This window comes from Varanus komodoensis, unplaced genomic scaffold (assembly GCF_004798865.1).
Source record: "Varanus komodoensis strain SLA01 unplaced genomic scaffold, ASM479886v1 scaffold1, whole genome shotgun sequence".
Taxonomy (NCBI): domain Eukaryota; kingdom Metazoa; phylum Chordata; class Lepidosauria; order Squamata; family Varanidae; genus Varanus; species Varanus komodoensis.
In genome coordinates this window covers 73,599,348-73,626,067 of record NW_025335268.1, presented here as the reverse complement: position 1 = coordinate 73,626,067, position 26,720 = coordinate 73,599,348, and the positions used below count along the sequence as shown (strand labels likewise).

At 53.6% G+C, this 26,720-nt stretch overlaps 2 protein-coding genes across 10 annotated transcripts in view; one reads left to right on the top strand and one right to left on the bottom strand.

The window, feature by feature from the left end:
• FBH1 (F-box DNA helicase 1) overlaps positions 1-13,443 on the top strand; it is a 38,131-nt gene extending 24,688 nt beyond the window's left edge. For 4 of the 9 annotated variants that reach the window (XM_044428865.1, XM_044428874.1, XM_044428883.1 and 1 more), the window contains 3 exons: positions 916-1,022; positions 3,067-3,198; positions 5,294-8,213. In XM_044428865.1, coding sequence (XP_044284800.1) covers positions 916-1,022; positions 3,067-3,198; positions 5,294-5,455 — 401 coding nt within the window. In that variant the 3' untranslated portion in view covers positions 5,456-8,213. Of the gene's footprint in view, positions 1-915; positions 1,023-3,066; positions 3,199-4,474; positions 8,214-8,251; positions 8,655-11,515 lie in introns of those variants that run through there. The other 5 variants (XR_006414578.1, XR_006414579.1, XR_006414585.1 and 2 more) reach the window with 5 other exon arrangements.
• The window catches only part of IL15RA (interleukin 15 receptor subunit alpha), a 29,029-nt gene continuing 12,494 nt past the window's right edge, over positions 10,186-26,720 (bottom strand). Inside the window, exons 4-9 of the mRNA XM_044430511.1 lie at positions 25,371-25,427; positions 20,449-20,820; positions 17,333-17,368; positions 16,411-16,468; positions 15,176-15,810; positions 10,186-11,597 (exon numbers count right to left, since the gene is read on the bottom strand). Of these exons, the coding sequence (XP_044286446.1) occupies positions 15,624-15,810; positions 16,411-16,468; positions 17,333-17,368; positions 20,449-20,820; positions 25,371-25,427 (710 nt within the window). The 3' untranslated portion in view covers positions 10,186-11,597; positions 15,176-15,623. The remainder of the gene's footprint in view (positions 11,598-15,175; positions 15,811-16,410; positions 16,469-17,332; positions 17,369-20,448; positions 20,821-25,370; positions 25,428-26,720) is intronic.

Below are 26,720 nucleotides of genomic sequence, written 5' to 3'. Positions count from 1 at the left end.
GCCTCCGAATCATAGCTATGCTGCAGCGAGACGTTTTTCCTTCAAGCAAGGCGTGTGGGATCACATGCCTTCTCTCAACGCAAGTCCAGGCTTTCCATCCAGGAGCTGCACAATTCCTTTTGGAGGTTGCGTGGGGTGGATTCTGGGAGCTGCAGATGCCTTGATGCTCGGGACGTGCCTTGCGTGTCGCCCCTCCTCCCCGCCCCCAGGTGGCCCCGCTTGCCGCTGTGGAAAGCACACTCCTAGGGTGGCCCCTTTTGGGAGAAAGGCACGGGGGGGGGGGCATTCTCGGAACAGAATGCAGCACCAGCCTCTGTCCTTCCGGAAGGGAGAGGTGCAAAACGTACCAGAACAAGTGCGGGGCTCTGGGCACGATGCCACGTGGTTTTGCTCGTGGTAACGGGGAGGCACGAGCAAGATGCCGCTCCCCCCTCTGAGGTGCCTGCTGGTCCTGTCGGGAGGCTTTGAGCCTCGATGTGGCCAACCTCAGAGGCTTCGGATAAGAGTCAGCTCTCCTTCGCGGGCTCCGTGCATCGCGCATATGGGCTCTGCGCGCAGGCGTACCGCTCGCTTGGGAAGTTTCCAAAGCTGACTGATTAGTGCTCGGCGGGAGCCCAGCCCAGGGCACACCAGCGTGTGTGTGTGTTGGGGGGGGGGGCTCCACTGAGGCCCCAGACTCTGCTTCAGCTGCACCAGCCACGCCCCTTGTCTTGGGCTCGAGAGTCACAGAGGGGAAGCCGCCATGGCTGGGGGTGCCTCCAGCCCCCGCACAGTGCAGGAGTCCTGCTCAGAGCATCCCTGATGGACGGCTCTCTGGCCGGATGCCTGCAGTGCAGAGAGGTGGGCCACCGGAAATCATCCCGCCCCGGATCCAGGCCCAGCGATTGCCCTCTTCCCTTCATTGTGTCTGTGCAGCTTCAGTCCCCGATGACGAATGGAACTTGCTGTACGTGGCCATCACCCGGGCCAAGAGATGCCTCATCATGCCACAATTCCTGTGCTATTTCCTCACATTGGCTGGGGTGAGTGAGGTATCTGCTGGGGGGGGTGGCGGGGGGAACTTTCATGGTGGCAGTGGAGAAGCAGAGAGCTGTTTGCTGCCAGAATTCAGCAGCAGTCAGCACAGAACCTCAGAAAAGACAAGCATACCTTGATTTCAAGCTCGTTGTCAAATGGAGCTGAACCTTTTGAGAAGGTAGAACAGCATTCTGGTTAGAAACACTGGATTCTGTCGAAGAGAAGACAGAACAAAATAGGCCTCGAAGTTCGTGAAGCACGGATAGCTCAGGATTCCACACATCCTGAACCGCCATCTCCGTGAATTGGATTCAGAAGCAAAATGGAAAGCCGACAGCTTATCGCACCGGTGGAAAGGCACGCTCTGAAGGCAAACACCAGGAATTCCTCCAGCTACTTACTTGTCGGGGGCAGCTTCATGTGAAGCGTGCTACAGATTAGTGTAAACTGGACGAGAATGAGGCATGGGTATCTGCCTCATCAGGGAAGGGAGCAGTTGGCACAGAACCAGGTCTTATCAAAAGCACATGTATTATATCTGGTTTTTCCCTCCTGCCTGTCTTTTTCTTAATGTGTTTGGTCCTGGAGGCAGGGCTGAATGCCCGTGTGTACATTTCTAGATTGATTGATTTATTTAAAACATTTCTACCCCATCCTTCCTGATCAAACTTCTCAGGATGGCTTACAATAATTAAAAGCAGTAATAATGATAAAATTGCCACCCATAATAATAAATAAATAATGGTACTACAATAATTAAAACACTAAATAACAGAACAATAATTAACGTTCAAATCCAGCAAAACTAAAAAAGAAAATGCGACCGGATCTTTAAAAACATCCAAAATCCTTAATTCTTAAAATGATGGTTAAATAAAAAGGTTTTTGAAGCACAAGAGACCTTATTTCCATTCTGACTCCATGAAAAAGACCAGGGCTCCCCAGCCATTTGGCATCAGAGGGAACATGTGAAATTTGAGGAAATCTTGTGGCTGCTCTCACGAAAGTGTGAGAGCCGGTGTGGTGTGGTGGTTCAGAGCACGGGACTGGGACTCAGACGATCTGGGTTCTAGTCTCCGCTCGGCCATGGAGCCAACTGGGTGACCTTGGGCCAGTCACAGACCCACAGGCCAACCTACCTCACAGGGTTGTTGTTGTGAGGATAAGGTTAAGAGCAGGAGGCGAATTATGTAAGCCACCTTGAGTTCCTTGAAGGTGTGTGTGAGGGGTTTAAATAAATAAATAAAATGGCTGCCCAGATGAGTTCAGGCAAGCACAAGACACTCGCTTCCCAGACAGCAAAGCCACGAGACTAAAAGGAAAGTGACTTTCTCTAGAACCCAAGTGTAAGGCACAGGCTGAACACAATAATACGCTTTTGGACCCACATAAAATTGGGTTGGAGGGGCAGCAGTTCACTTGGGTGCATAGCAACCTCACAGTTAAAATTAGCATCCTTTTAATAAATAAACCCTTAAGGAATAAGATTAAAAGGTTACCTGAAGGAGTGCTTATGTCCATATATGCCCGCCCGCCCCCTGAGATCAGCGGGAGAAGCCCTTCTCCGGGAACCCTCCGTGAAGGAAATTAGGAGGGTGGGTACTCGGAGGAGGGCTTTCTCTGCGGTGGCGCCCAGTCTATGGAATGCGCTCCCCAGAGAGGTCTGCCTGGTGCTGTTACTTGTTTTTCGGGGCCAGGCGAAGACCTTTTTATTCAAACGTCATTTTAACTGTTAATAGTATTTATTTATTTTATTCTTTGGCCAGGGCGACTTATTTTATATTGTTAACTTATTTTATATTGTTAATTGATTTATGTTGTGAGCCCCCGAGGCTTCGGCAAATGGGGCGGCATAGAAATTTTCTAAATAAAATAAATAAAATCAGGAGGGGGGGAGGAAGTCCGGTGGGCACCAAGAGAGGGCTCTGAACACAGTCCTGAGATTAGGCTCTGGGTGGGTGGGTGGGTGGCGCAGCGCTTGTGGCCCTGTCTCCCAGCGGAAGTGTCTTGCGTGGCTCCACCGAATTGCCCTTTCTCCTTCCCGTTCAGGAGCACTACTTACGGCCCGAGTTAACCAGCGAGGTGTGCAAGGAAGCGCCACCTCCGTGTACCAGAAGAGGCTGCTACGGTTCCATCCTGGCCAAATCGATCCTAACCATGAAGAAGATGCCTTTCGTTTATGTACGTATGATCTCATACTCGAGTAAGGACCGTAGAGATAAAGTGGAATTCCTCTCCTCCCCTGACACCACGTACAAACTGTTTTCTGCAGGGGGTTTGTTGTGTCCTAGCTTGACCTGCCTGGGAGCTTGTTGTTGTTCTGTGAGGGTACCGTCTGATGCATTTTCCACGGGGAAAAAGGGCTGACAACTTTCCCTTCAGCCTTCTCTTGCTTGGCGTGATTTGCCTCATCATCGGCACCTAGTGACAGAACAGCAGCATTGCAGCACAGCATGAGAACTTGCATCCACTGAGGTGCTTGCTTACCCCAGGGGGGACAGAAGGCCGCATGCCCTCGCAAGCCAGAAACGCCACCAAGAGCATTAATTAGCGGCATCCCTCACCGGAAGAGGGGCTGGCCTCTTCCTGGTTCTTTCTTGAGGAGCCCTCCAGCGGAAAGAAATTCAGGCACCACAATAATGGTTCCTTTTAATGTACCTGGTGCGCAAGATGTCCTCGCGAAGAGGGTGCGCTTAGCAAGCCTCCAGGGGGTGACGGGGTATCACTGTGCTGTTCTTTATGGAGTCCTCAGGCGAAGGTATAAAGGAGAAACCGCTGCACTCAGCACCCCATCCCCCTCCCACAGCCGTGTGTCTAAAGAACAGGCCAGGCAGAGGGAGAAATTAATTCGGTTCACATTTTAATGTGAACTTCTTTGATTTTGCACTTTCAGAGTGGGAACCCAAACCCAGTTCTTCAAAATTTGTAACAATGCAAAAGTGCATATAGTGGGGAAACAGGCATGCGTAAATATCAGTATGTTACTGAAAATAATGTTAACAATGCATTTTATTGGGAGAGTGGCTTGCAAAAATGAGCGTCTTAGGCAAAGTTATATACAAAATATGCATCTGAAGAAATGTACATAAAGAGGTATGCAATTTTTCATGTAGTTGAGGACCAAAAAGGAGTCCCCCTTTTCACTGTGTGACCATGAGAGGGATGGGCAACCCCAGCAAGCAGTTTTATATAAAAAAAGACTTGATTGTAGGCATATACTAGCAATACAGAGCGAGCCCATCTCCAAATTTAAATATTTAGCTTTTTACAATGATTAGTAACAGAAAACATCACAGCAGAAAGCACTCAGCTACTTTTGTACATGGTTATCTTAACCTTCCAGGCTTATCTTTAAAAATTCCAACCCTTTTGTCTGAGTTTTATTTTGCATTTTCAACCCTCTTGTGTCTCTCTGATAGAACACTAAGTAACTGACCCTTGGTTGTTTGGTCATCAGGAAGAACATTCTTTAATATGAACTTCTTTTAAAGACATAGAAAGTTTGGGATGAACTGAATTTAAGAAAAAGCTAGAAATCAAGGGAAAAACTAAGAAATGAGGGGAAGCTGAAACGGAATGCTCTCCCCGCTCTCGCATCATATACAAGGTTAGTGTTAGTGAGTCGGTGTGGAGTTGTGGTTAAACATATGAGGCTGGGACTCAGGCGATCTGGGTTCTAGTCCCCGCTTAGTCATGGGTGACTTTGGGCCAGTCACGAACTCTCGGCACAGCCTACCTCACAGGGTTGTTGTTCTGGGGATAAGATTGAGAGCAGCAGGAGAAGAATGCTGTAAGCCGCTTTGAGGTCTTTAAAAAAGAAAAACGCGGGGTATAAATCAAATAAATAGGCCCAGTAGGGTAAGGGTGTGTCAAATGTGCTACAGCCAAACCAGTAATTTTAAAGTGACTGTTGTAGCAACACAGGGCGCTCAATGGACCAAATTTAGCTCGTCCTGAAGTTAAATTGGACCCCTGTCGAGCCCAGTAGTCCTGGTCAAAGATGGCTTTTTCCTAGTGTTAATGCTGCCCGTAAAATCCGCTTTGCAGGGACAGCATCTAGGGCTACTGGGGTCCCACAGGCGCCCTCCCCTGCTCTGGATCCACAGCCCTTCTTTCAGTCGTGGCTGCTAGAGGGTGTAGTGCGCAGGCCCATCAGAGAAGGAGCCGGTGGGCCTGCTCCCCATCCCCGTTGAGCATCCAGTGAAGAAACGGGCGCGGGGGCCTTCAGAAAGCGCTGTAAACTTCACCGTGTGCCTGGATGTTGCTTTTCCGGCAGAGCGATGGCACCAAAGACCCCGGGGGCTTCCGCTGCCACCACTGCGTGAACCAGTGCCTGCGCTCTCTGATATGGTTGACAGTTCCTCCCGAGGTCGTGAGCTTCCCCGAGGACGTCTTTGCGGTGCAGCCGGGACCTCCAGCGTTACATCCACCACACTGAACTGGAGCAGGCTGGGCTGTGGCCGGCGGGAGGAGAGGGCTGCTCATTTTTTGAAGGACGTGGGAACAGAGGGCATCGGTGCTGGAACCGGGGCAGCCGGCCTCTTCTGTCTTGGCGTGGACCACCAGCAGGCTTGATGCCAGACCTCCCAGTGCCCGCTTCGGCATCGCCTCCCGCTGTTAAGCTTCCAGAGGGAAATCATGAGCGGATTAGTAAGTTCAGCCAGCAGCTGCTCCTGAATTTGGCTCAGGGGAGGATGCTTAATGTCTCTGTGCTGGCTTTTGTGTCACGGAGTCTCCAAACTGATCCAGAGTTTGTATTTGATTGCACTTTCCAGAGGAGTGTGCGAAGGCAGCTGGCATGTTTCCTTCTGCGATTTTAACTGCAGTGTCATTCCAAATGGGGACCGTGAGCTGCAAACAGCAGCGTTCAGGGGCACGGGGCCAAGTACGCAGGCCGCTTTCTGGAGCGGCACCACTGCGGCAGGCCCCCCACGCCTCCTGGGCCCCGCAGCCCTTCGTGCTGAAGGAGGCAACTTGCACAGGACCCCAAGAGCGCAAGTTCTCCCTTTCCCACAGCAGCCGCTGCCAGTGGGATCCAGGCAAAGCCTGTGGGAGAACGGTCTGTGCGTTCCAGCTGCCTCCGTGTGCAGCAGGAGCCTCGCGCTCTTGGCAACATGCCGCCTTGGCCCTTGGGTGCTGGGAGCGGGCACTGTCGGCACTTTTGGGGGCTTCCGTGATCTCCCGCGGCGCCTGGCCCCCCCTTGATCTGCAGGCATGCAACGGCCTGGCCGCAGCTGCATTTCAATGAATGTATTCTTTGCATGTGTTGATTCATGCGGCACTCTCAGCAGGTGCAACACCATGCCCTGGAGTGGAGGTCTTAGGAACCTGATCCTATTTTTTTATTTGCAGGAGCGAGTTACAGTTTTTCACCTCCGTCTAAAAAGACGGAAAAGAAAACTCAGGCCTACTTTCTTTCCCCCTGCTTTCTTTGGGATGCATCGTCTCCGTGGTGTCTGTACCACAGAGTATTCCTCCAGTCTAAAGCAAAGCATTCCCACCAGATGGCAAGTGAGAGGGCTTGAGACAGGTTCGCCTGTCCTGTTCTTGCTGGTTTTCTGGCCTCTGCGTGTATATAGGGAGCAACACGGAGTGTTCCCCCAACGCTTGGCGATTGGAGTGGTCCAGTCGAGACCAGGTTGGCCCGTCTTGGAGAATTTGGGTCAGACGTGTCCCCACAGTCCCATGCCCATCTCTCCCGCCACTCTTTTTCTTCTATGCATTTCTTTATATGGGAAAGCGAAAAGGTGCTTTATCTTCTAGAAAGGTTTGCTTGTTGTAAAACTACAAAACAACATTGGTGATCAACAACCGTGCTGAATTATGCGAGAAACCCATCTTACGATAAAATATTGCCTTGTGATTTTGCCTGTGAGTCCTGCTTTTATAAAACCGCTAACCAATTTAAATCAGTTTAAATACCAAAGAAATTCTTTGACCGTGCCTTAAATTATGTTTTGTATATCTTGATAGACCCATAATTAGCCACTTTCCTGCTTGCTTGTGTTAAGGCAGGATTGGCTTTGGGTTGGTTGGTTGGTTGACAGTGAAGTCTTTGTGTGTTGAAAAGGGGTTGAGCCTTTTTAGCTTGGGGTGTCAAGAGAGGCAGTTTGGTGGGTGGGGAGAGTGGTGGATGGGGCGTGGGGAGAGCTGGATGCATCCCCACTTGACTGTGAAGTTCAGTGGGTAGCTCTGGGCCAGTCACTGACTCAGCCTAGCCTACATCACAGGGTTGTTGTGAGGATCAAGTGACGAGATGAAGAAACTTGTGAACTGCCTTGGAGGAAAAATGCTGGGATATCAATATACGTGTCTGGAATATGGTGAACGTGCAGGCTCTTTTTGCGAGGCAGATTTGCTGCAGAGTTTGGAAAGGTCATCTCAGTGTACGCTATCAGGGCTGAAGGACATCAGGATTGCTGGACTGGGCCTAAGGACCCTGGAGTGGCAGTTGCCCAAAGTTCATTCTTACTCCAGAGGAACACTCCCTGCCTCCCAACAAGGTCTCGCTTTTGCCACCAGGGTTCAGGAGCAGGAAAAGGCACGCGGTGCCAAACACAAGAGCAGGCAAAAAAAAAGGCAAAGCTGCAACGGTGCCAAAAAATATTTGAAAAAATAAAATGAGTAAAATGCCCAGCATATGTTGGTTAAAAGTGCCCCTCAGGAGAGAAGCGCGAGTTGAGTGTTCTTTGTAAAGCAGTCTAATAAAGGTATCCTTAAGTGGCATTGCGGCCTGGTTGGCAAGGCCTGTCGGAGGGCCTCTCCCAACCATGACCTACCTATGCTCAGCCTTGGGGGTTTTCCTCCAAGCGCCAACCCGACAGGAGTCTCCGAGGGGAGCGAGAAGGGACAGGGCCTTCTCTCTGTTGGTCCCCACCTCTTCGGAATGGCTTCCCTGCTGCAGCCTGCCTGGGGCCAAACTTGCGGTCTTTTCAGTGCCAAGTTAAGACAACCCCCGCCCCCCCCCCCCATGCAGAGGCCTTTAAAGAGCTCCCTGGTCAGCCAGGGGCTGGGGGGATGAGTCAGGTGACGCTTTCCTTTGCAGGGTCTCTTTTACTCTGTTTTTACCTATTTGAAATACATTTTAAAGCTTCATTTTTATGGCATTGTCTTGTTTTGTGTACTGTTGTGAACTGCCCAGTGCACTTTGGCTGTGGAGCAGTGTACGAATGAAATAAATTCTTACTTTTATTATTTCTCTGTATGACAACTTTTCTAACCTGCTGCCTCCCAGATACATTGGACCACAATTCCTGCCATCTCTGCTGGGCATCCTGGCACGGAAGCTGTAGCGTGGCACAACGGTATGGAATTCTGGGATCAGCGTGGCTTTTGGTGCCATGATTCTGCAGTATGCATCGAACCGGATCTTAATGACTACCAGTACCGGGTGGCAGGACTCCAACCGGACCTGCTTTTCCTTCCCGAGTCCCTTTGGCGATCGCCGCCAGCCTTTGAAGGGCCGTGCCAGCAGCAGATCCTTTTCACAAGTCTGGCTTCCCCAGCTGTGCCTCCATCGTGCCCGAGAAAACTTTTCCAGTCGGGCATCAGCCTGCTGGGCTACTGAAAGGATACGACAGCAGACCTCTGGACCTTTCCGAGTTTCTGCCTCCACCAGTTTTCCTGGCAAAATGCTGGTGAGCTGGAATTCATAATTTGCTGTGTGTCCCAGCCATGTCTGTCAGGCTCCACCCGGAAGTGTCAGGTTGCCACAATTCTCCCCTTCTTTCAGAGAGTAAACAGGATGAATGGCACACCGCCCAGGCAACAGGTAAATAGTGATGACATGTTATCACTAGGAGGCTGAATAGTAGAGACTGGATGCCTAGACTGGCCTCTTCTCTTGCCCTCACTTTCCATAGAACTTTATGGAGCTTTCTCATCCTGCATGGCAAAATGAAAACTCCCAGGCCTGAACGTCATGAGACGCCATGGTGAAGGGTGGAAACCTTAAACTGACTGAATTCACAGATGATACCAAAGTGGGGACGGTGCCCACAACTGAGGAGCAGGGGATCTGGATCTGGGCAGGTTATGGAAGTGGGTGGGGGACAACAGGATGGCGTTCAACGTGGGTAAGGGCAAGGTCTTGCTCTTGGGGCATGGGAATGGGTGTCACAGTGCAGGATGGGGGACAGGTGGCTGGAGAGCAGCCCTTGTGCAAGGGACCTCGGGGTGCTGGTCGACTGCAGGCTGAACATGAGCCAGCAGCGTGATGAGGGGTTGAGAAGGCGAATGCCACCTGTGGATGTATAACCAGAAGTGTGGCTTCTAGTTCTAGGGAGGTGTCGATACCACTCTACACAACTCTGGTGCGCCCACAACTGGAGTCCTGCACCCAGCTCTGGGCTCCACATTATAGGAGAGGCGTAGCTGGGTTAGACTCGGTCCAGGGCAGGGTCACAAGCATGGTAGCCGGGCTGGGAGGGAGGCCATATGAGGAGAGATGGAGGGAGCTGGGTCTTTTCAGCCTGGAGGAGAGGAGACTCCCCGGGGATCTGTTGGTGGCTTGTAGGTACGTGAGGGGTTGTCGTGTGGAGGGGGGCCGTGAGCTGTTCTTCCCTGCAGGGGAGGGCAGGATGCGCTCCAGTGGGGCAAAGCTCAAGGACCGGGCTTCAGGTTGGATGCCAGGAAGTGCTTCCTGACAGTGAGGACCCCTAGGATACGGAACGGGCTTCCAAGGGAGGTAGTGGAGGCCCCATCCGTGAGAGCATTCAAGGAAAGACTGGACACCCACATGGCAGGATTACATGAGTGGAGCCGGCTGTCAGACTAGATGGCCTGGGCCCCCCCTTCTGTTTCTATGTCTATGTTTCAAAACCATTTATTTATCTCCGTGGTTTCCAGAAACCAAATGTACCATATGTTGCAATTCTATGACTGGGTTCACATGCTCTGACAGACCCACAAAGGACAAAGGCCCCCATGGTCTCCCGTGATGTGAATCCCCAGCCTCTCTCACTGCCTCCATGAAGCAGCTGGCTCTCGGAGCTGGGGCTGCATTCTGGAGCTCTGTCCACCTTGCCTGGGATTGTCCGTTTCAGGTGTGTGGGCTGCACATATCTTACAATGCAACCCTAGGGAAATCTACTCAAAAGCAAGCCCCATTAAATTCAGGCCTGAATATAGGTAAGTCTATATAGAACCGAACTCTTAATCAGACAAACCTTTCAAGTGAAGTGTAAACAAATTCAATTTTGCTTCCATGTTCCCCAAGGTAAAGCCCAAGGCTGGGAAGTACTTGAAATATGGGGACAAGTATACACCACACAGGAGCTGCCCCACAGACTCCAACCCCCGACTTTCTCCACTTCTAGCTAATTCGTATCCCTCTCTAACCATCTAAAATCTGAATTTAAGGGACCATTACAAAAAGGAAGGGCCTTGGATCTCCTCTGTCCCCCAGGCCAGGGTAATTTATGCACCGGTTTTGGGACCCACACCGCACTAAGTCAAGGCCCCCGGCTTTCCAGTTTCTTTCCAGAGGAACCAAGTAATCTGTCTCTAAACTCATGAGGCCTTCCTTTGAGTAGTAGGCACCAGTCGCATGGCTTGCTTCAGGGGAATTGTGTTCTGGACAGCTTGGGTGCCTCTTGAACTGGCTTCTCTCAGAAAACCACTGGAGTGTTGGCAAGTTATTCCAAAAGCAAAACCGCAGCAAAAGCGACATGATGGGTAGCAGACTTTCCCTTCTCACACATTCCAGTAACATGTAAACATTTGGAAGAAACTGACCCTGTGTGTACGGTAAGACAAGGTTACGGAGGCCTTGCAATTTGGGAAACAACGTCAACGCTGCAGAGTTCCCGGATTTAAAGAGTCCTTCGTTGGCCAACAAGTCGCAAAACGGACTTTCAGAAAGGCACCTTGGTCTCTGAGTCGCTGCGCTAAAAGAACCAGCCTCAGGCGCTCGGTCGCCACACTCCCAGGATCTGCCCGACACACGCCAAGCAATCCCACCGTAAAATGAAGCTCGCTCGCCTGCTCATCACGCTCTTCCTCTGGACCAGGAGCCTCTGGCAGGCTTCCCCCCATGTCTGACCCCGCTGGCAGAAGGCCAAATTCTATGGGGGAAACTTTCGAGGACTGCCTTCTGGCAGAGGATAGGGCACCCCCCCCCCCCCGGCCTCTTTCAGCACCGATTGTGACTAAGCCTTAGCAAGGCATTTTCTCCTTTCAGAATTCAGCGCGCCATCGCATTAACGTTGGGGTGCCACTGAATTACCGGTCGTTGGGGGAAACGGGGAGGGGCCATGGGAAGCGGGGGGCCTTCTAGGGAGCTCCTAAGGGCTGGACTGGGATGCAGCTCCTGCCCCCTGCCTTAACATAAGGCCTGAAAGCAAACGGGGGCTCAAAAGACCTCCCCCCCAGGTGTGACGGTTTTGTGGTCTCCCATTCAGCTCGGAGGGATGACGTCACAGCAGATTCTGGCGGTGGTCCAGCTGGTCGGAGGAGAGAGGAAACCAATTTCTTGCCTCTGCCTTGCCTTCCACTCCAGCTCGCAGCAGAGCGGGGCCACCTCAGACCCCCGGGCCTTGCCCCTCATTTCCAGTGGACGGCGTCCTTGAGGCTCATCCCACCTGAAAGAGAGCAGACAAGGGAGGTCCTTCGTGCGTCAAAGTCGGGAAAAGCCTTTTTTTTTTTTGCACGTGCACCAATGTCTTCGCAATGGAACACCGCGCAGGTAACCTCCGAGGTAAGGAAGCCACAAATGGGGGATGATGGGAGTTGCAATCCCGCACAAACGGATGGGGCTGGGCTGGGAAAGGCTGAGTTCGCCCACATCTGGTGATTTTGGGGGACAGTTGCTCTGCACCATGGCGGTCGAGTCCTGGGGTACCGCTCAGTGCTGTCCCCCAGGCCCCCCCAACATCTATACGAAGCCGCTGGGAGAGTCACGCGCAGGTTTGGGCTGGGGAGTCCGCAGCAGGCTGATGACCCCCAGCTCTGCCTCTCGCTTCCATCTCCCCCAGGTGAGGCTGTTGCCGTTTTGAACCACGGCCTGATAATGGACTGGGTGAGGATCCATAAACCAAGGCTCAGTCCTGACAAGATGGAGGTGCTGTTGGGGGGGGTCATCTGACAGGTTGGAGGGGCACTGCCCTATCCTTGAGGGGATCGCACTCCCCCAAGGGAGAGGGTCCGCAGTCTGGGGGGGGGCTCCTGCACCCGGGTTTGTCCCTGGAGTATCAGGTGAGCTCGGAGTCCAGGGCGCTTTCCTTCAGCTACGGAGGATACTCCAGCTTTAGTATTTTATTTTTACTGTGTTTTGGGGTTTTATTGTGTTTTTATCCTGTAACTGTGAGCCGCCCAGGGCTGCTGCGGCGTGATTGAGCAGCATACCAAGGTTTAAAACAAACAGAGCCGGGGTCTTGCTCTAGGGAAGCCTTCCGTGCCGTCTGTCCTAAAAGGAATCAAACAACATTGCTTCCAGTAATTACAGAAAAGCTCGCAAGGACAGAACTGCAGGCCAAAGGCAACAAGCTACGTACGCACACGCCTGAGCTCAAAGTACTCCGTGAGGCCGGCTGAGTTTTACGAGGGGCATTTCGACCTTTTACAAGGGGGCTGACATGCAACAGCCAAGAAGCCGCCAAGCGGGTGGCTGGCAGGGGAAAGGGGTCGGGTCGGTGGCTGGACTGGGACCCAAGGACGTGGGGCACCACCTCTCTGGCCTACGATCACGAGGAGGGGTGGAAGAAGTATGGAGGCCGCTCCCTCCCCCCCTCCGACTCTTCTGCCTGGGCTGCCTGGCTGGCGCTGAGCTCAGCTTGCTTCTGTCACGTCCCCCGGCTGGATGCTTCCCGGCTGCCCCGGAGAATGTCTACAGATGGGGCAGGGAGGATGGGGAGTCGGTCCCTTAGAAAAAGAGAAGATGCCCCAAACCCTGGATGGCTGGCCGGGAGGTCATCCATTTGCTGCCCATTGACCTCTTGGGCTGAGCTCAATGGCAGACCAAATAGGCACCGAGTCCAGTAATCCTGGTTCTTCAGAACGGGAACCCCCCATGAACCACCCAAGACAATGAGAAATTTGGACCACCGATGGGATGCAAAGAGGCGGGACTCCAAACCCAGCGCTGAGGGGCCTCAGTCCTCGGATACCACTGGGAAGACAGGAGAATTGTACCACCTGATTATGCAATTTCCAGCAGGAAACAGAGTAGGAACCCATCTTTTCCGGGACTCTTGGACCTTGTCCAGGGAGTCTTCTTAAAGTACAAGATATTTCAGATAATGGCATGATTGCAGTAGGAGTGGCCTGGCTGCTTTTATCTGCCTCAGCCGCAACGCAGCCCTCGGGGATTCGCCAGGGGCCATGCCGTTTCCCCAGACACAGATCGCCTGGGGGGTTTCTGGTGCCTAAGTGTGGGTGTGTAGAATCATAGGATAGTAGAGCTGGAAGGAACCAAGAAGGCCATCGGGTGCAACCCCCTGCTGTTGCAGGACACCGAATCCCACCATCCCACTCAGAGGGCTGTCCAGTTTCACCTTGAGTGTCTCTAATGTGGGAGAGCCCAGCACCTCCTCAGGCAGCTGGTTCCACTGTCCTCTTGCTCTGATAGTGAGGAAGCTCTTCCTGATGTCCAGCCTGAATCTGGGTTGTCACAACTTGAACTGATTATTTCATGTCCTACACTCTGGCATCAGCAAGGAGAGATCTTGGCCTTCCTCTTTGTGACAGCCTTTGTGGTCCTTATAGAGGATCACGTCCCCCCTCAGGTTGTTCTAAAGCTGTAACCTATCTTGTTGTCTGGACCCAACAATGCTGACAAGCCATGGCTTGTTAACTGTGACCAACCCATGAGGGGAACCCATCTTTGCTTGCTGGGCTGTGAACCATGGGTTGTTCTCAGCTTATCTCAGCTGGCTCAGACAATACAACCGTCCCCCCTTTTGACAACCCATGCTTCAGCTTTGAGCGGTACCCAGTCATGATGGGTTACCACATCATCTGAACCCAAACCACTTTCCCCAGGCTGGCTAGTTTGGGGGCAACTCCTCCCCTGACAGCCTGCAGGACTGTTAGCTCCGCCATGGGTTGCCCTGTCATCTGGCGCCGGCAGAGCAGGTTCGTCACGGGTCACAGGGATCGGCTAGTGAGCCGCTCAGAAGTGGAACCGTCACCCTTTGACACTTCGCAGCCTCACCCAGGTGCCAGCTGGTGACACCCCTCCGCCGTTCCCCAGCAGCCCTTTGAAGGGACCACTGCAGGCATGGCACCTTTTTTGGGGGGGGGGTGGCCCCAGGAACGTGCTGTCTTTTTGCGTGTGCATGTTTCTGTGTCAGCCGCTTGCGCAAGAGCTTCAGTTTGGCTTTCCGGTGCATGCGTGCGTGGCTGGTCAAAGCCCTCTGCGGAATTGGGCACCACAGTGACAAACCGATGTGGCAAGACGACCGGCCAGCTCTTGGAGGCCTAGTGGACAACTGAGAGTAAACAAGCGCCTCATTCTGGGTAACTGAGCACAGCCGACTTGCCAGGTGGCCTGGAAAAAGTCCAGGGAGAGGCTGCTGATGCTTAAGGGACAGTCTGGCGAGGAAACAGTCGCATGATTTAATGACAACAATCAAAAGCTATTCATCGACTGCCAGACTTTGACAGGCCTGCCTGCCTCTCACCCGAATGTTAAAAAGAATCTGCATTTTTGACTCACCGCCCCGAGCAAGGCAATATTGCGCAACGCACATACTGCAAGTGACCTGACGCAGAGCTGCCTGGGAAAAGGGGCGTCCTTCGGGTGCCATTCGATGCTGCTGCCTGTGGCCCTGCAAGCTTGGAGGATGGAAGGTTTGCCTTGGTCCCCCTTGCCCTTCCAAACACACAGGTGGCTGATTCCAGCTGCCCAAGGGCTTGATTTTTTTATTTAGAAGATTCATATCCCGGCCTTTTCTTTTCCAAAGAACTCAAAGTGGCTTCCATTATTCTCCTCCCGCTGCCCTTGATCTTTTCCCCACAACTACCCTGTGAGGTAGGCTGGGCAGAGAATCTGTTCCTGGCCCAAAGGCACCCAGCTGGCTCCCTGGCTGGGTGAGGGCTAGATCCCAGGTCGCCTGAATCCCAGTCCTGTGCTCTTAACCACGACACTCTACGGGTTCTACTCCTGCTCACGAGGAGGTGCAAACAAGGCCCTCCTGGGATGGGCTTTGCTTTAGTTTACCTTTCACTCTCCAATCGCCCAGTGGGTCAAACGATGGATGGATGGTTCCCACGTTCTTCCAACCTTTTCCCGCTGCCTCATCTCCTTCCAGTGCCCTGGGCCTCTTCTGAGCAGGGCAGGATGTTGCTCTCCAGCATCCCGTGTGTCACACGCGCGCGCTCTCTCCTCTCGCGCTCTCTCCTGCTTGGCAAACGAGCTATCCTTCCGAAAGTGATTACCCTGTGGGCAAGCCAGGAGCAGTTTTCGCCCACTTTGGCCTTAACTCCGGCGAGGGGCTGGAACGGGCAGGGCGGTGCCAGCCGTGAGATTCCACAGTGCGCTCTCCAGCACCGCTTTCCGATGCGGCATGCCAGGAAATGCACCGGGCATCCGGCAACATGCTGCTCCGCTCACCTCTAAGGCCATCTCTGTGTTTTGAGGAAGTCTTGGTTTTGCCTCTCAGCCCTGCTCAACCGGTCGAGGTGGCCCCCTGCGCCCCCATGGGGAGCATGGGCATCCCTTCGGGGGCAGCACCTGAATCTTCTGGCCCGTTGCCTGATGGGGCAATCTGGCCGCCTCCTTCAGACATCGTGGGAGCCAGCACCCTCTGCGGAAAGTCTGTTCCCCCTGCAATGCCTGTCCATCTCAGAGAACATCTGTAAAGAACACACACACCCCCATGAGCTCTGGACCTTAAGAAGGGCTCGGCACCCTGAGAAAATGCGCAGGGCATCTCAAGGACTTTAGGCTGCGATTCAGGCTACAGAAGAACCTTTGGGTGATGGGGCAGCATACAAACAGAATGGCATTCAATAAATAAACCAGCAAATGAATCCATTCTGGCTGGGCTGATTATGTCAGATCAAAAGCAAGAACCACCAGCTCTCTTTTCTTGGCCGTACCTAGCGTCAGACCGCTCTTGAATCAAAACGCATTCCAGTTCAGGTTTCTCTCTCTCTCACACAGTTTGACACTCTATATATGGAGCTGTCCTTGGAAAAAACCAGACATTTGCACCTCACCCCACCCCACCCCTGCGGACACCCCGCCCCCAGATCGCAGCTCAGCGGCACAGCGGGGGCTCCGCACAGGTAGAATGCAAGGCTCAGTTCCCAGAACTTCCAGGTAAGGCGTCCCTGGCAAAAGCCCTGGAGCGAGGCTCCCAGTCAGTCCCAGCAACCGCACTGGCCTAGCTAGACCTCAGACCCACAATTCTCCGAGTGCATCATGTGGCAAAGGAAAGGAAGGGAACTTACCTCGGTCTTCTATAAAGGACCCATAAAACGAAGCATATTATGATGACCGCTAATAATACAGAAAAAAGACAATTGAAGGTATTACTTAAGTGCATAAAGTTAGGGACCTGAAGTCTTCCCCCAGGGCCTGGACTGCCAGCTCCAGCCTCCCCCAGCCACCTGGGTTAGGGAAGACTGGTCTCGCAGCTCTTTGTGCCCCACTGCCAAATGAATGGCCCATCCTGGAAAGCCGAGGGGCGTTCTGTCTTCTGCAGGGGATACAATGAGCAGTGAGATGCTCTCAAATGATGCCGCTCCCAGGGAGGAAGTGCAGGATCGCTAGGGAAAGCCTAACGCAGGGTCCAGTTGAAGCTGTGTTTGCAGACAGGTACCACTGCGGGTGGGTGGGAAGACATCAGAAGTCTGAGAAAGCAGCTGGTCAAGATCCAATGGAGGGGAAGACACCAGAGAACAAGGGGGAAGGGAAAACCTCACAGAAGCCCCAATGACCCGAAAGGAAGTGAAAACTGTTGGGATGTGAAAGGGGAAGAGTTTCACATACGGATCTGTTCCTTGGCCGGCAGGTCTAAAAATCGCTATTTTAAAAAATAGTTTAAAGCAATCTCTTAAGATAAGAATGTAAGGATCAGACCAAAGGGGTATCCACCAAGTTTAGCATTCTGTTTACACAGTGGCCAAGCAGATGGCCAGGATAAACCCACAAGCACCCCCTCGCCCATGTTCCCCAGCAACTGTTCTCCCATCTCTGATCCTGGAGACAATACAGAACCAAGAGGAGCAACCGACGGCTTTAACCTTCAGGAATGTGTCCAATCCCCTTTGGAAGCCCAACAAATTGGCAGCCGTCACTGCCTCCTGTGCAGCCCAACCCAAGGTAAGGGGACTTCTCACAATCCACCACAGAGCTAGAATAATCCCTTACCTAGGAAAGGGAATCCAATCCTGAAGTAAGGCGATCCTGCAAAAACAACAACAAAACCACACCTTTACGGGATACTCTATATGTGAAGCATCTGAGGTCCTCCTCCCACCAGTTCAAGGGGTTATGCCCCAGCTTGGCTGTTTTTGGTAACTCTGAGCATGCAGAGTTCATATGGAGCATGGAAATTATTCTCGTGACGTATTATGGTTAGAAAATAGATCTAAGGGGATGTGAAGAGATAAAACCATGAAATAGAATTAGGTTTCACTCCTCTGCAGCCCTTCGTAGAAGTCACCAGGGAGCTGTGCGACTTCCCCCCTCTACACATTCGCAGGCTTGTGCCTCTGCTCAATTCTGCAAGACAGAGAAACGCAAATGTGCTTCCTTTGCAATATTTACATGGCCACCGAAGTCAGGGGTTTTCGAGAAGAGTCTGGCTGACCTTAAGAAAAGAAGAAGGAACAGTCCTTCATAGTTCAAGCCCCTGCGGAGCTTCTCCAGCTGCCTTCCCCAGCTGTGCTGTCTGGAAGAGTGGAAGATGGCGGTGTGGAAGCTGAGCTGTTACCTAATCTTCCAGGCAGCAGCCAGGCTGGGCCCTCAAAACTCATGGGAATGAAGATTCGGGGATGGGAATACGAGACCCCAAAACAGGGTCCAATGGAAGGGGAGGGACAGGATGAGGGCACACGATGCTCAGAGACGCGTAGCCCGGGAGGTGACCTGCAAGGACCTGAGCTGAGGGAGGGAACCCACACAGCTTGAGAGAGGCGGGCTGCAGCAGAAGGCGCCCGTCCCATGGCGACTCTCTGTCACGGCTCTCCAGTCCAGGGAACGAACTGAATCTTGCAAGGACTCGACTTAGGCAAGGCCTGCCTGGAACTCTGGTCTCTTGCGGCTGCGAAAGGACACGGTCTGCAAGTCTCCGCAAAGCTTGCTTGTTCACAGACTCCATAACAAAGTTAGCTGACTGGAGGTCAGGCTCGGCAGCCAAGAGGGCCAGGGGCCAGACCGGGCAATGGGGTGATAAAGGGGGGGAAGCAAGCACACGCTCTCCTTTCAAGCCAGTTCCCACCCTGTCTGACAGTTGCAGTGAGAACGTGGAGGAAGCCCCTGCTTTCCCCGGGACTCGTCAGCTGGCTGCCGGCCCACACAGATGATTCTGGGTGAGGCGTACCACCAGGGCACCGATTCCGTCTCGGCTGCAGCCCGCCTGATCCGCACCCCAGCCAGGGACGGCATCACCCAAGGAGCCCCCCAGCAGCACGACTGTTTCCTGAGCGTGCAGCGCTTTGCGCATTAACATAATCACCTCGAGGACTGCCTGGGCTTTCCCCAGTGGCAGCCCACGCTGCCGTGCTACCGCAACAGCGGCTAATACGATGCCTGCAGCAGGCGGGTGCGGTAAAAAACCCAGTAAGGAGAGGAGGAAGAAGCGACTGTTGCCGATTGCAGTTGGCAGTCAACCCCTCCATGTGGCAGCAGGCCGAGCGAATCCAGCGCCGGAAGCAGAGAGGCAGCGTCAGCTAGGGCAGAAGCAGAAAGCAGCACTCAGAAAATGGGGAAGGAAGCAGGGAGAAGGCGAGCACTGGACCGGCCAGAACTGAGGCAAGGCAACAGGAAAGGAAAGTGCCACAGAGAGGCTAATCTTAGCCCGAATGGGCTGACGCAACATTTCCAAAGATGAAGTGACGTGAGAGAGTGGCCTTCCTCAACCTGGTGGCCATCGGAGGCATTTGGACTGTGACTCCCAGAACTCCCGTCCAGCAGGGCCACTGACTGGGAATTCTGGGTGCTGCAGTCCAAAAGTGTCTGGAAGGCGGAAGGCTGGGATACAGGCATGGCTGGGCAACTTTTCCCTCTGGCTACTATTTATGCACAATCAAATGTACAAGATTCCCAGAGGGATCTTTGGCTACCAGCCGCTGGAAAACAGAACTGGGAAGAGACGCCCCTTTGGAGGCTTCACAGTGACTTAAGCTCCCGGCAGCATCAACCAAGCGCACTGGGATGTGGCCAGCAGGTGCTTTCGGGGCCACTGGGTACCTTGTTTTTGCTGGCAACAAGCCAGGCTGCCCGCATCTAAACTACGGGCATGGGGACCACCGGGCACCGTCCGATATGGCACTCTCTGAATTCTCCAAAGCCAGCGGGTGCCCTCCGCACGGGCTGGACTTCAGCTATCAGCCCCCCTCACCGCCTCTTTAATGGAAAAACAGCCTAGAAATATTTTGGATTCAAAGCACAATGCCGGTCATGGAGCCTGCCAAGAAAAGCTTACGTGACGGCTCTGCCCATCTGCGCTTCCTTTTGCAGCAGCCGATGCCTGGAGGTGGGAGTAAGAGGCACCGGTGCAACGGCACCGATGGATGTGGGGCGAGCACCCAAATGTTTGCAGGGTCACACCCTGAGGTGCACCTGATGCCAACACCCTCCCCTCACTGGAACCCTTCTGGTCCAATTCCAGCCAGCCAGACGTTCCTTCAGGATACTCTAAGGGGCTCTCCTGGCATTCCCCACCCCATTTTCCCCCAAGGGACACTCAACCTGCTGCAGCCTTGGAAACAGAAACATAGAAACTGGGCGAGTCAGAAGGGGCCTCCTGGGCCATCTAGTCTGACCCCGGCTCCAGCCGGCTCCACTCACAACATGCCTACCATGTGTACATCCAGCCTATCCTTGAACAGCCTCACTGGTGGGGCCTCAACCACCTCCCGTGGAAGCCCATTCCATGCCCTCGGGAACCTAGCCGTCAGGAAGTACTTCCTGGCATCCACCCTAAATCTTAGTTCCCTGAGCTTGGCTCTGTTGGAGTCCGTCCTGCCTTCCTCTGCAGGGGAGAACAGGTCTCTACTCACCTCCGTGTGACACCCCCTCACGTACCTGCATGTCACCAAGAGAGAGCCCACAGCAAAATAAATCACACAGCCTGCTCGGTTTAGTGGGGGGAAAGATCTGGCAGAAGAAAGGCGCATGCACGTGGGAAACACACAAATACGGACCCTAAACGAGTGCCGGGCGGACTATTCCGCCTGCAGCGCGAGCGAGGAGGGCCGGAGCGCTGTGCCTCGAGGGGGCCGCAGCAGGGGGCCAGTCGCTGCAGAGCGCCGGGGACGAACCTGTGATTCCCTGCCGCACGCTCTTGTCGGACGACCGTGTCGCATTCCCCGGGATCCGGCCGGCGGGCGCCGAGGTTCCTCTGTCGCCGCTCCCGGGCATCGTGCTAGCCGGGGCCTGGGAGGCTGGTGGGCTGGTGCTCGGGGGCCGCGTCACACCTGCGGTGGCGGTGGCGGGGCAGCAGCGGCCGGCCTCTGCGGTGGCCGTCGACGGGCTGCTAGGGCTGGGCGATGGCAGAGAGGCCGTCCCAGGCGGCGTGCTGGCGGGGTCTGAGGCTGGCTGGGAGGCGGTCCCGCTTCCATGGGGGTGCAGGGGGGCCGCTGAGGGGGCTGCACTGGTAGCCTCTGGAGCCGATGGTGTGGAACTCGCTGTTTCTACAACACGGGCAAGTACATTGTCTTAGGCCAGTGCTTGGAATCGGTCTGTCTTTGCTCGCCTGATTTAGCAGCTTCGCCCTCCGACTGCCCTACTGGTACTCAAGTTGTTGGCTGTGGCCGGCACACGCAGCCACGGAGGTTTCCCCCGGGCATATATATAAAAACATTTCACTAAAAACAATAGAATAATAGAAAAGGCCAAGTTTGGCAGCATGCCCCACAACCCCGGGACGTGTCCAGTGGCTACAGAATCCTCGGAAAAAGAGCCTGGGGACCAAACCAGCTTCCCGTATCTCAGATGTTTTGGGCTGCAGCTGCCAACGGTTAGGCCCAATAGGAGCTGTGGCCCGAAACATCTGGAGAGCACCACTCCACGGAAGGCTCAACTAAGCACGAAAAGTGCCAGAGTCCAACAGACTGTGGAAAAGCAAACACAGCTCTTCTACGTAGGCAGGAATGGCATTTGCTTTTGTCAAGGCTTGGAGATAAATCTTCCATGAGGGAGTTAGGCAGGGATGACTGCCTAATCTCTGAACTGTCATTATTTATTAATAGTAAATAAAATATTCCCTGAAGACTTCCTTCTCCAAAACGTGCTGCCGCCCTTTCTTGTCCTTTCTCCCTTCCTTGATAGTCATTTTTCTTGGATGCAGCTCCACAAAATAATTTCACGTTTCTTTCCTGCCAGGGTGGCACCGTGGTTCTGGGTGCAGGACCAGGACTCGGGGGATCTGGGTTCAACTCCCCAGTCAGACCCAGCAGGAGATTTGTGGCCAGTCCTTGCCTCGCCATCCAGTCTAGCTCACAGGGTTGTCGTCATGAGGATGGAAACGGAGGAGGAGAACCTCATCAGCTGACTTGGCCTCCTGGCAAGAGGAAGGCCGGGGGGACATGGCTTTTCATGGAAGCATCACGAAAGGACTGGGTCAAGCACCACCGCAAGGCACTTCAAGAGCCACTTTTTGGCGGAAAGGAGGGGAAAAATCAAGGCTATGTAATCCAATCGGTAAATACAACCCACTCTCTGCATGTCGCCCTGTGGCACTGGCAGGACCCCGGGGGAATTCCATCCACACATGCAAGTGCAACCCGGAAAAGGAACTGAGGCCGGGCATGTCGTTTCCACTGGATTTCAGCCCTTCCGTCCTGTGCTCACGCAGACGGCGGCGCTCTTCTTCCGCCTTTGCTTCGATCCAGTCTCAGGCTTGCACAGGCTCTCTGGCGCGAGCGGCGAGGCATCAGCCCAAGCACATGGCAGCTGCGCACCGGATCGGGGAGGCTGGCGGAGCGGGCACCGAATAGGACTCGGAGTGCTGTCCCTGCCAGATCTCGGAGTGTGAGGTCATTCCCTTCTTGCATCCCTGATTTATCCGGTTTCTGTCCCTGCCCCTGCCTAGCTTTGTTTGAGAGCAGCGATGCCAGACGGCAAGCAAAGACGTACGTGAATTAGTCAGAAATAAGCAAGCCCCACAACCTTGGCAGATGGAGGGCGCCCTCCTGATTCATCCATGCTGTGAGGACAAGCAGCAGGTTTGCTCTTACAGGGTTGGTCTTCACAGGGCAAAATCCTCACACTAACATGAGCAAGAACCCACGGACATGGGAGGTGGCTGCCCGAGCGAGGAGCTTCTAATGTTTATTTTTTATTTATCTTAATAGTCATATATTGCACCTTTCCCATAAGCTGTGGGCAGTTTATAAGAAATTAAACCAGCAGTTAATAATATTGACTAATACATGTAATAGAACTGACATGAAAACTAATCTGCAAAGTTCGGTCAGAAGAGATACATCTTTAACTCCCTCTGAAAGGTGCGAATTTGGGGAATCGGACGCATCGCTCCCGGAAGACGATTCTGCAGCTTCGGGGAAACCACTGAGGAAGTTGGCTGGGTAACTGACCTTAATCTGACAGGAGCAGACTTCAGAAGATTCTCCCCGGGGGAGAACAGAACGTGTGGGCAAAGGTGCTCCTCCGGGACCTTTGAACCCTTAAGGGCTTTAAAGGAGATTAGCATCCTCTTGCCCCGTATTTGGAAATGCACTGGCAGCCAGGGCAAAGACCTTAAAAGAGGTCCATGAAGTCCCAGGGACCAGCCTGGCTGCCCTGTTTCGTACTAACTGCCATTAGGCGCAAGGGTAGCCTTACGCAGAGGCTAGGAGTTGCCCGCAGGTGCACCACGGGGTCCGGGCCATTCTCCAGCGCAGTTGGCGGATCAGGCCAGGTGCATCACACACACTCCTGACCGCGGCTTCTATCTGAGCCCACGTTGGAAGAGCCACATCAAGTGGCAGCCCCAAGCTAATGATATTAGGAGGGTGAGCACCCGGAGGAGGGCCTTCTCTGCGGTGGCGCCCCATCTATGGAATGCACTCCCCAGAGAGGTCCGCCTGGCGCCGTCGTTATTTGTTTTTCAGTGCCAGGCGAAGACCTTTTTATTTAAAACTTATTTTAATTGCTAAATTATTGTATTTATTAGGATTTTAAATTAGCCAAGAATGCACCGGGGGGTTTTAAATGTTTTTTTTTTTAAATATATTTTTTGTGAGCTGCCCCGAGGCTTTGATGCGATGGAGGCGGCATAGAAATGTTTTAAATAAATAAATAAAGCTGCGCGCATGATCTTTCAGGGGCAGTGCGACTCCGCCTGGAACCAGCTGATGTGCTGGATTTGGACCCTCAACAGCAAGGACCTCTGTTTTCTCTGGATGCGATTTATTTTCCTCATCCAGCCCCTTTCTCCGGCGGTCGCTCGGAGTGGAGACGCCGCCTCTGGAAGCGGCAGCAAACGGAGGGAAGGAGAAGCGGACCTGGGTGTCAGCAGCGGACTGAGACTTCCTGCGGATCCTCCAGCGGCTTCATGTGAAGCAGCGTTGGAGACGGGGGGGCCCTGGGGGCTCTAACACGCGTGTTGAACCTCCTTTGGCTCGCGGGCCGCATGCAACTTCGGAGAAGCTCTCGGGGGCGGGGCCAAGCAGCTCTCGGGGGCGGGCCAAAGGCAAAAGGGGTGGGGCCAGACACATGCCGGTGCCTGTCAGTCCGAGACCCTTTGCGGCCAGCCGGGGTGGCTGGGGTCGGGGGAACAGCGTGGCGCTTTCCGGGAAACCCTGCAGGGCTGGATTGGAGCCCCAGGGGGGTGGGATTTAGCCCCTGGATCTGATGCTCTGCCCCCCTGCCCCATGGGGAAAATTGAGGGAGGTGGGGGAGAGGGCGAACCTTTGTCACTGACCTCTGCATAACGGGCTGGAGGAACAGCTTCTGAAGCACGCCTGCAGCCCCTGAAGTCAATGTGGGGGCAGGAAACCCCTGACCTCTTTGTGCCCCTCGTAGGTTACCTGCGAGCCCCATGGCAGAAATCGCAGCGGTTTTGCAAAGGAACAGGGCAGAACTGCTCCCCAGGGAGCTCCCGGCAGCCTGACGCCGCTTGGACTAAAGGAACCCGTCCGGTGCTCCTTGCTCCCTGGCTCAATTTGGGCCGCTGCCAAAAAAGCAGCACCAGCGGGGTGGCCGGAAAGCGCCCCATGGCGGCTCCGCTGCTGCCGCTACTTCCTTTGCGGGGGAATTTGGACAGGGCCCAGCTGGGGCGGCTGGTCTTGAAGCACAGTGGGGTCGCCGGAGTGCGGGGTGAGACAGGGCCCACGGCGGGCAGACGTTGCGTGCGGCACGTCCCAGCCTTCCCCACCCGGCAGGTACATTGGATCAGAAGCCCAGCCAGAACGGCCCTTGGTGGGTCCAGCTGGGGATGATGGAAGCTGTAGTCTGCCAGTTTGGGGAGGCTTGGTGTACAGAGCGCCGGCCCTTCCAAGCCCAACAGACGTGCTTGCTGTTGAGCCTCACATTTCGAGGGAAGGTTCTGGGACGGAGTGCCCAAGCCGATGGGAAGAACAGGAAGAATTCTGCACAATTGTGCAGCGCGGTGTCTGTTTATTTAGCTTTATAACCCCCATTTTCCCCCAGCAGGGAATGCGAGGCCGCTTGCACAATCGACCTCCTCCGCTCCAGCTTATCCTCACAACAATCCTGCGAGGCAGGCCAGCCTGAGAGTCGGGGTCTGGCCCATGTCGCCCAGCTGAGTGAGGAACTGAACCTGGGTCTCCTGAGTCGCAGTCCAAAGCTCTCACACCTCTGCTGCCAGGTGACCCTCGCTCCCTCTTTCACATTTTGAACCTTTTACGGCCTTCCCTCGTTGTTGGTGACGGCAGTCCTCAGTGTCTGGCAACATCTGGATGCCCTTATTTTCCCTGGGATACCCCCAAAAAGATGCTGTGTCAAGACCGAGCATCTTCGAAGCAAAAGTTCTAGGGGGAAACGGCAGATCCTAGAACTGTTTCACACAAAGCATCTTCCCCAGTTAGCAAAATGCCACTCAATTTTCCATAATTTTCACTGCCCCTGAACTGGGTCACCAATCTGGAATTTCAGTAATTGCCCTAATTTGTGTCTCCTATCTGACGCACATTTAAGGAATGGCTGAATTACTGGAAATATATATTCGTCACCACTGCCTAGCCCGGGATGAGCGGAGACAAAAGCCAAGCGGTCCTACCTCTTCTGGAATCTTCCGTTGTGGCTTCAGGAGGAGGATCAGGCAGCGATGGGTCTCCTTGTGGGGAAAGCAAACAGAGAGGGAGAGAGAGAAACAGAAACTGGCGGCCAGGAGAAGGCCAGTGTTTGGCACCTCATCTCCTTGCCGCCTCTGCGCACAATTTAAAATGCTGGATGCCACCCAAGCTATTCATTTATTCCCCGCTCTTCAGACAAATACCCGGCAAAGTGGCTTACAAACTATCAGGGTGTTGCTCACAGGTGCATGGCCAAAATCGGCATAATCAAAACTGAGGGAATTAAGCCATGCAGCTGGTCACAGGCAGCAGAACATATGTGATAAATTCACGCCAGGGAAGTCGCTTAAGTCAACTTTTGTGAGCTGCCCCAAGGCTTTGTTGCAATGGGGGCAGCATAAAAATGTTTTAAACAAACAAACAAACAAACAAACTTGCTTTGAAAGCTTTCCTAAAAGGCTGGTAGCTGGAAGGAGAATTAAGGGGCCACCACCAAGAAAGCCCTGCCGTTCGCACTTGCCGATAGAGCTGTTCAAACCCGCAGGTACCTGGGGAGAAGCCCCAGTGATGTTCTAAATGAACAGGGGAAATTATGCAGAGAAAGTGGTCCTTTGGCTAAACAGGCATCAGGCCAGATAAGACTCCAAAGCAGGGATGGGAAATGGGTGGCCTTCCAGAAGTATTGGTCCACGATTCCCATCAGCCCTAACTATTTATTTTATTTGTTTATTTAGAAAATGTGTAGGCCGTCCATCACAGTCGTCTCTGGATGGCTTACAGCATGACTTCAAATCCTAAATGAACTAAATTAATATTCCACAACTGAGCATAAAACTAATCTATTTAAAATAAATTAAATGAATCCAGTACAATTAAAATCACTTTATGTTAAAATATTGGTCAAATGAAAAGGTCTTGACCTGGCTGAAAAGCATATAATGACGGTGCCAGGCGGACCTCTCTAGGAAGCGCATTCCATAGTTGGGGCGCCACCACAGAGAAGGCCCTCCGCCGGGTTCTCTGCCTCCTGACCTCTTTCAAAGAGGGTTCCCGGAGGAGGGCCTCTGCTGCCGATCTCAGGGGGCGGGAGGGCAGATAGGGAAAAAGGCGTTCCTTTAGGTATCCTGGTCCCAAGTCGTTAAGGGCTTTATAGGTGATAACCAGCACCTTGAATTGAGCCTGGACTTCGATGGGAAGCCAGTGAAGCTGATAGAGGACTGGGGTTATATGAGAATAACGCCCAGTCCCCGACAGCATCCTGGCAGCAATATTTTGCACCATCTGAAGTATCCGGACTGTCTTCAAGGGCAGCCCCATGTAGAGCACGTTACAGA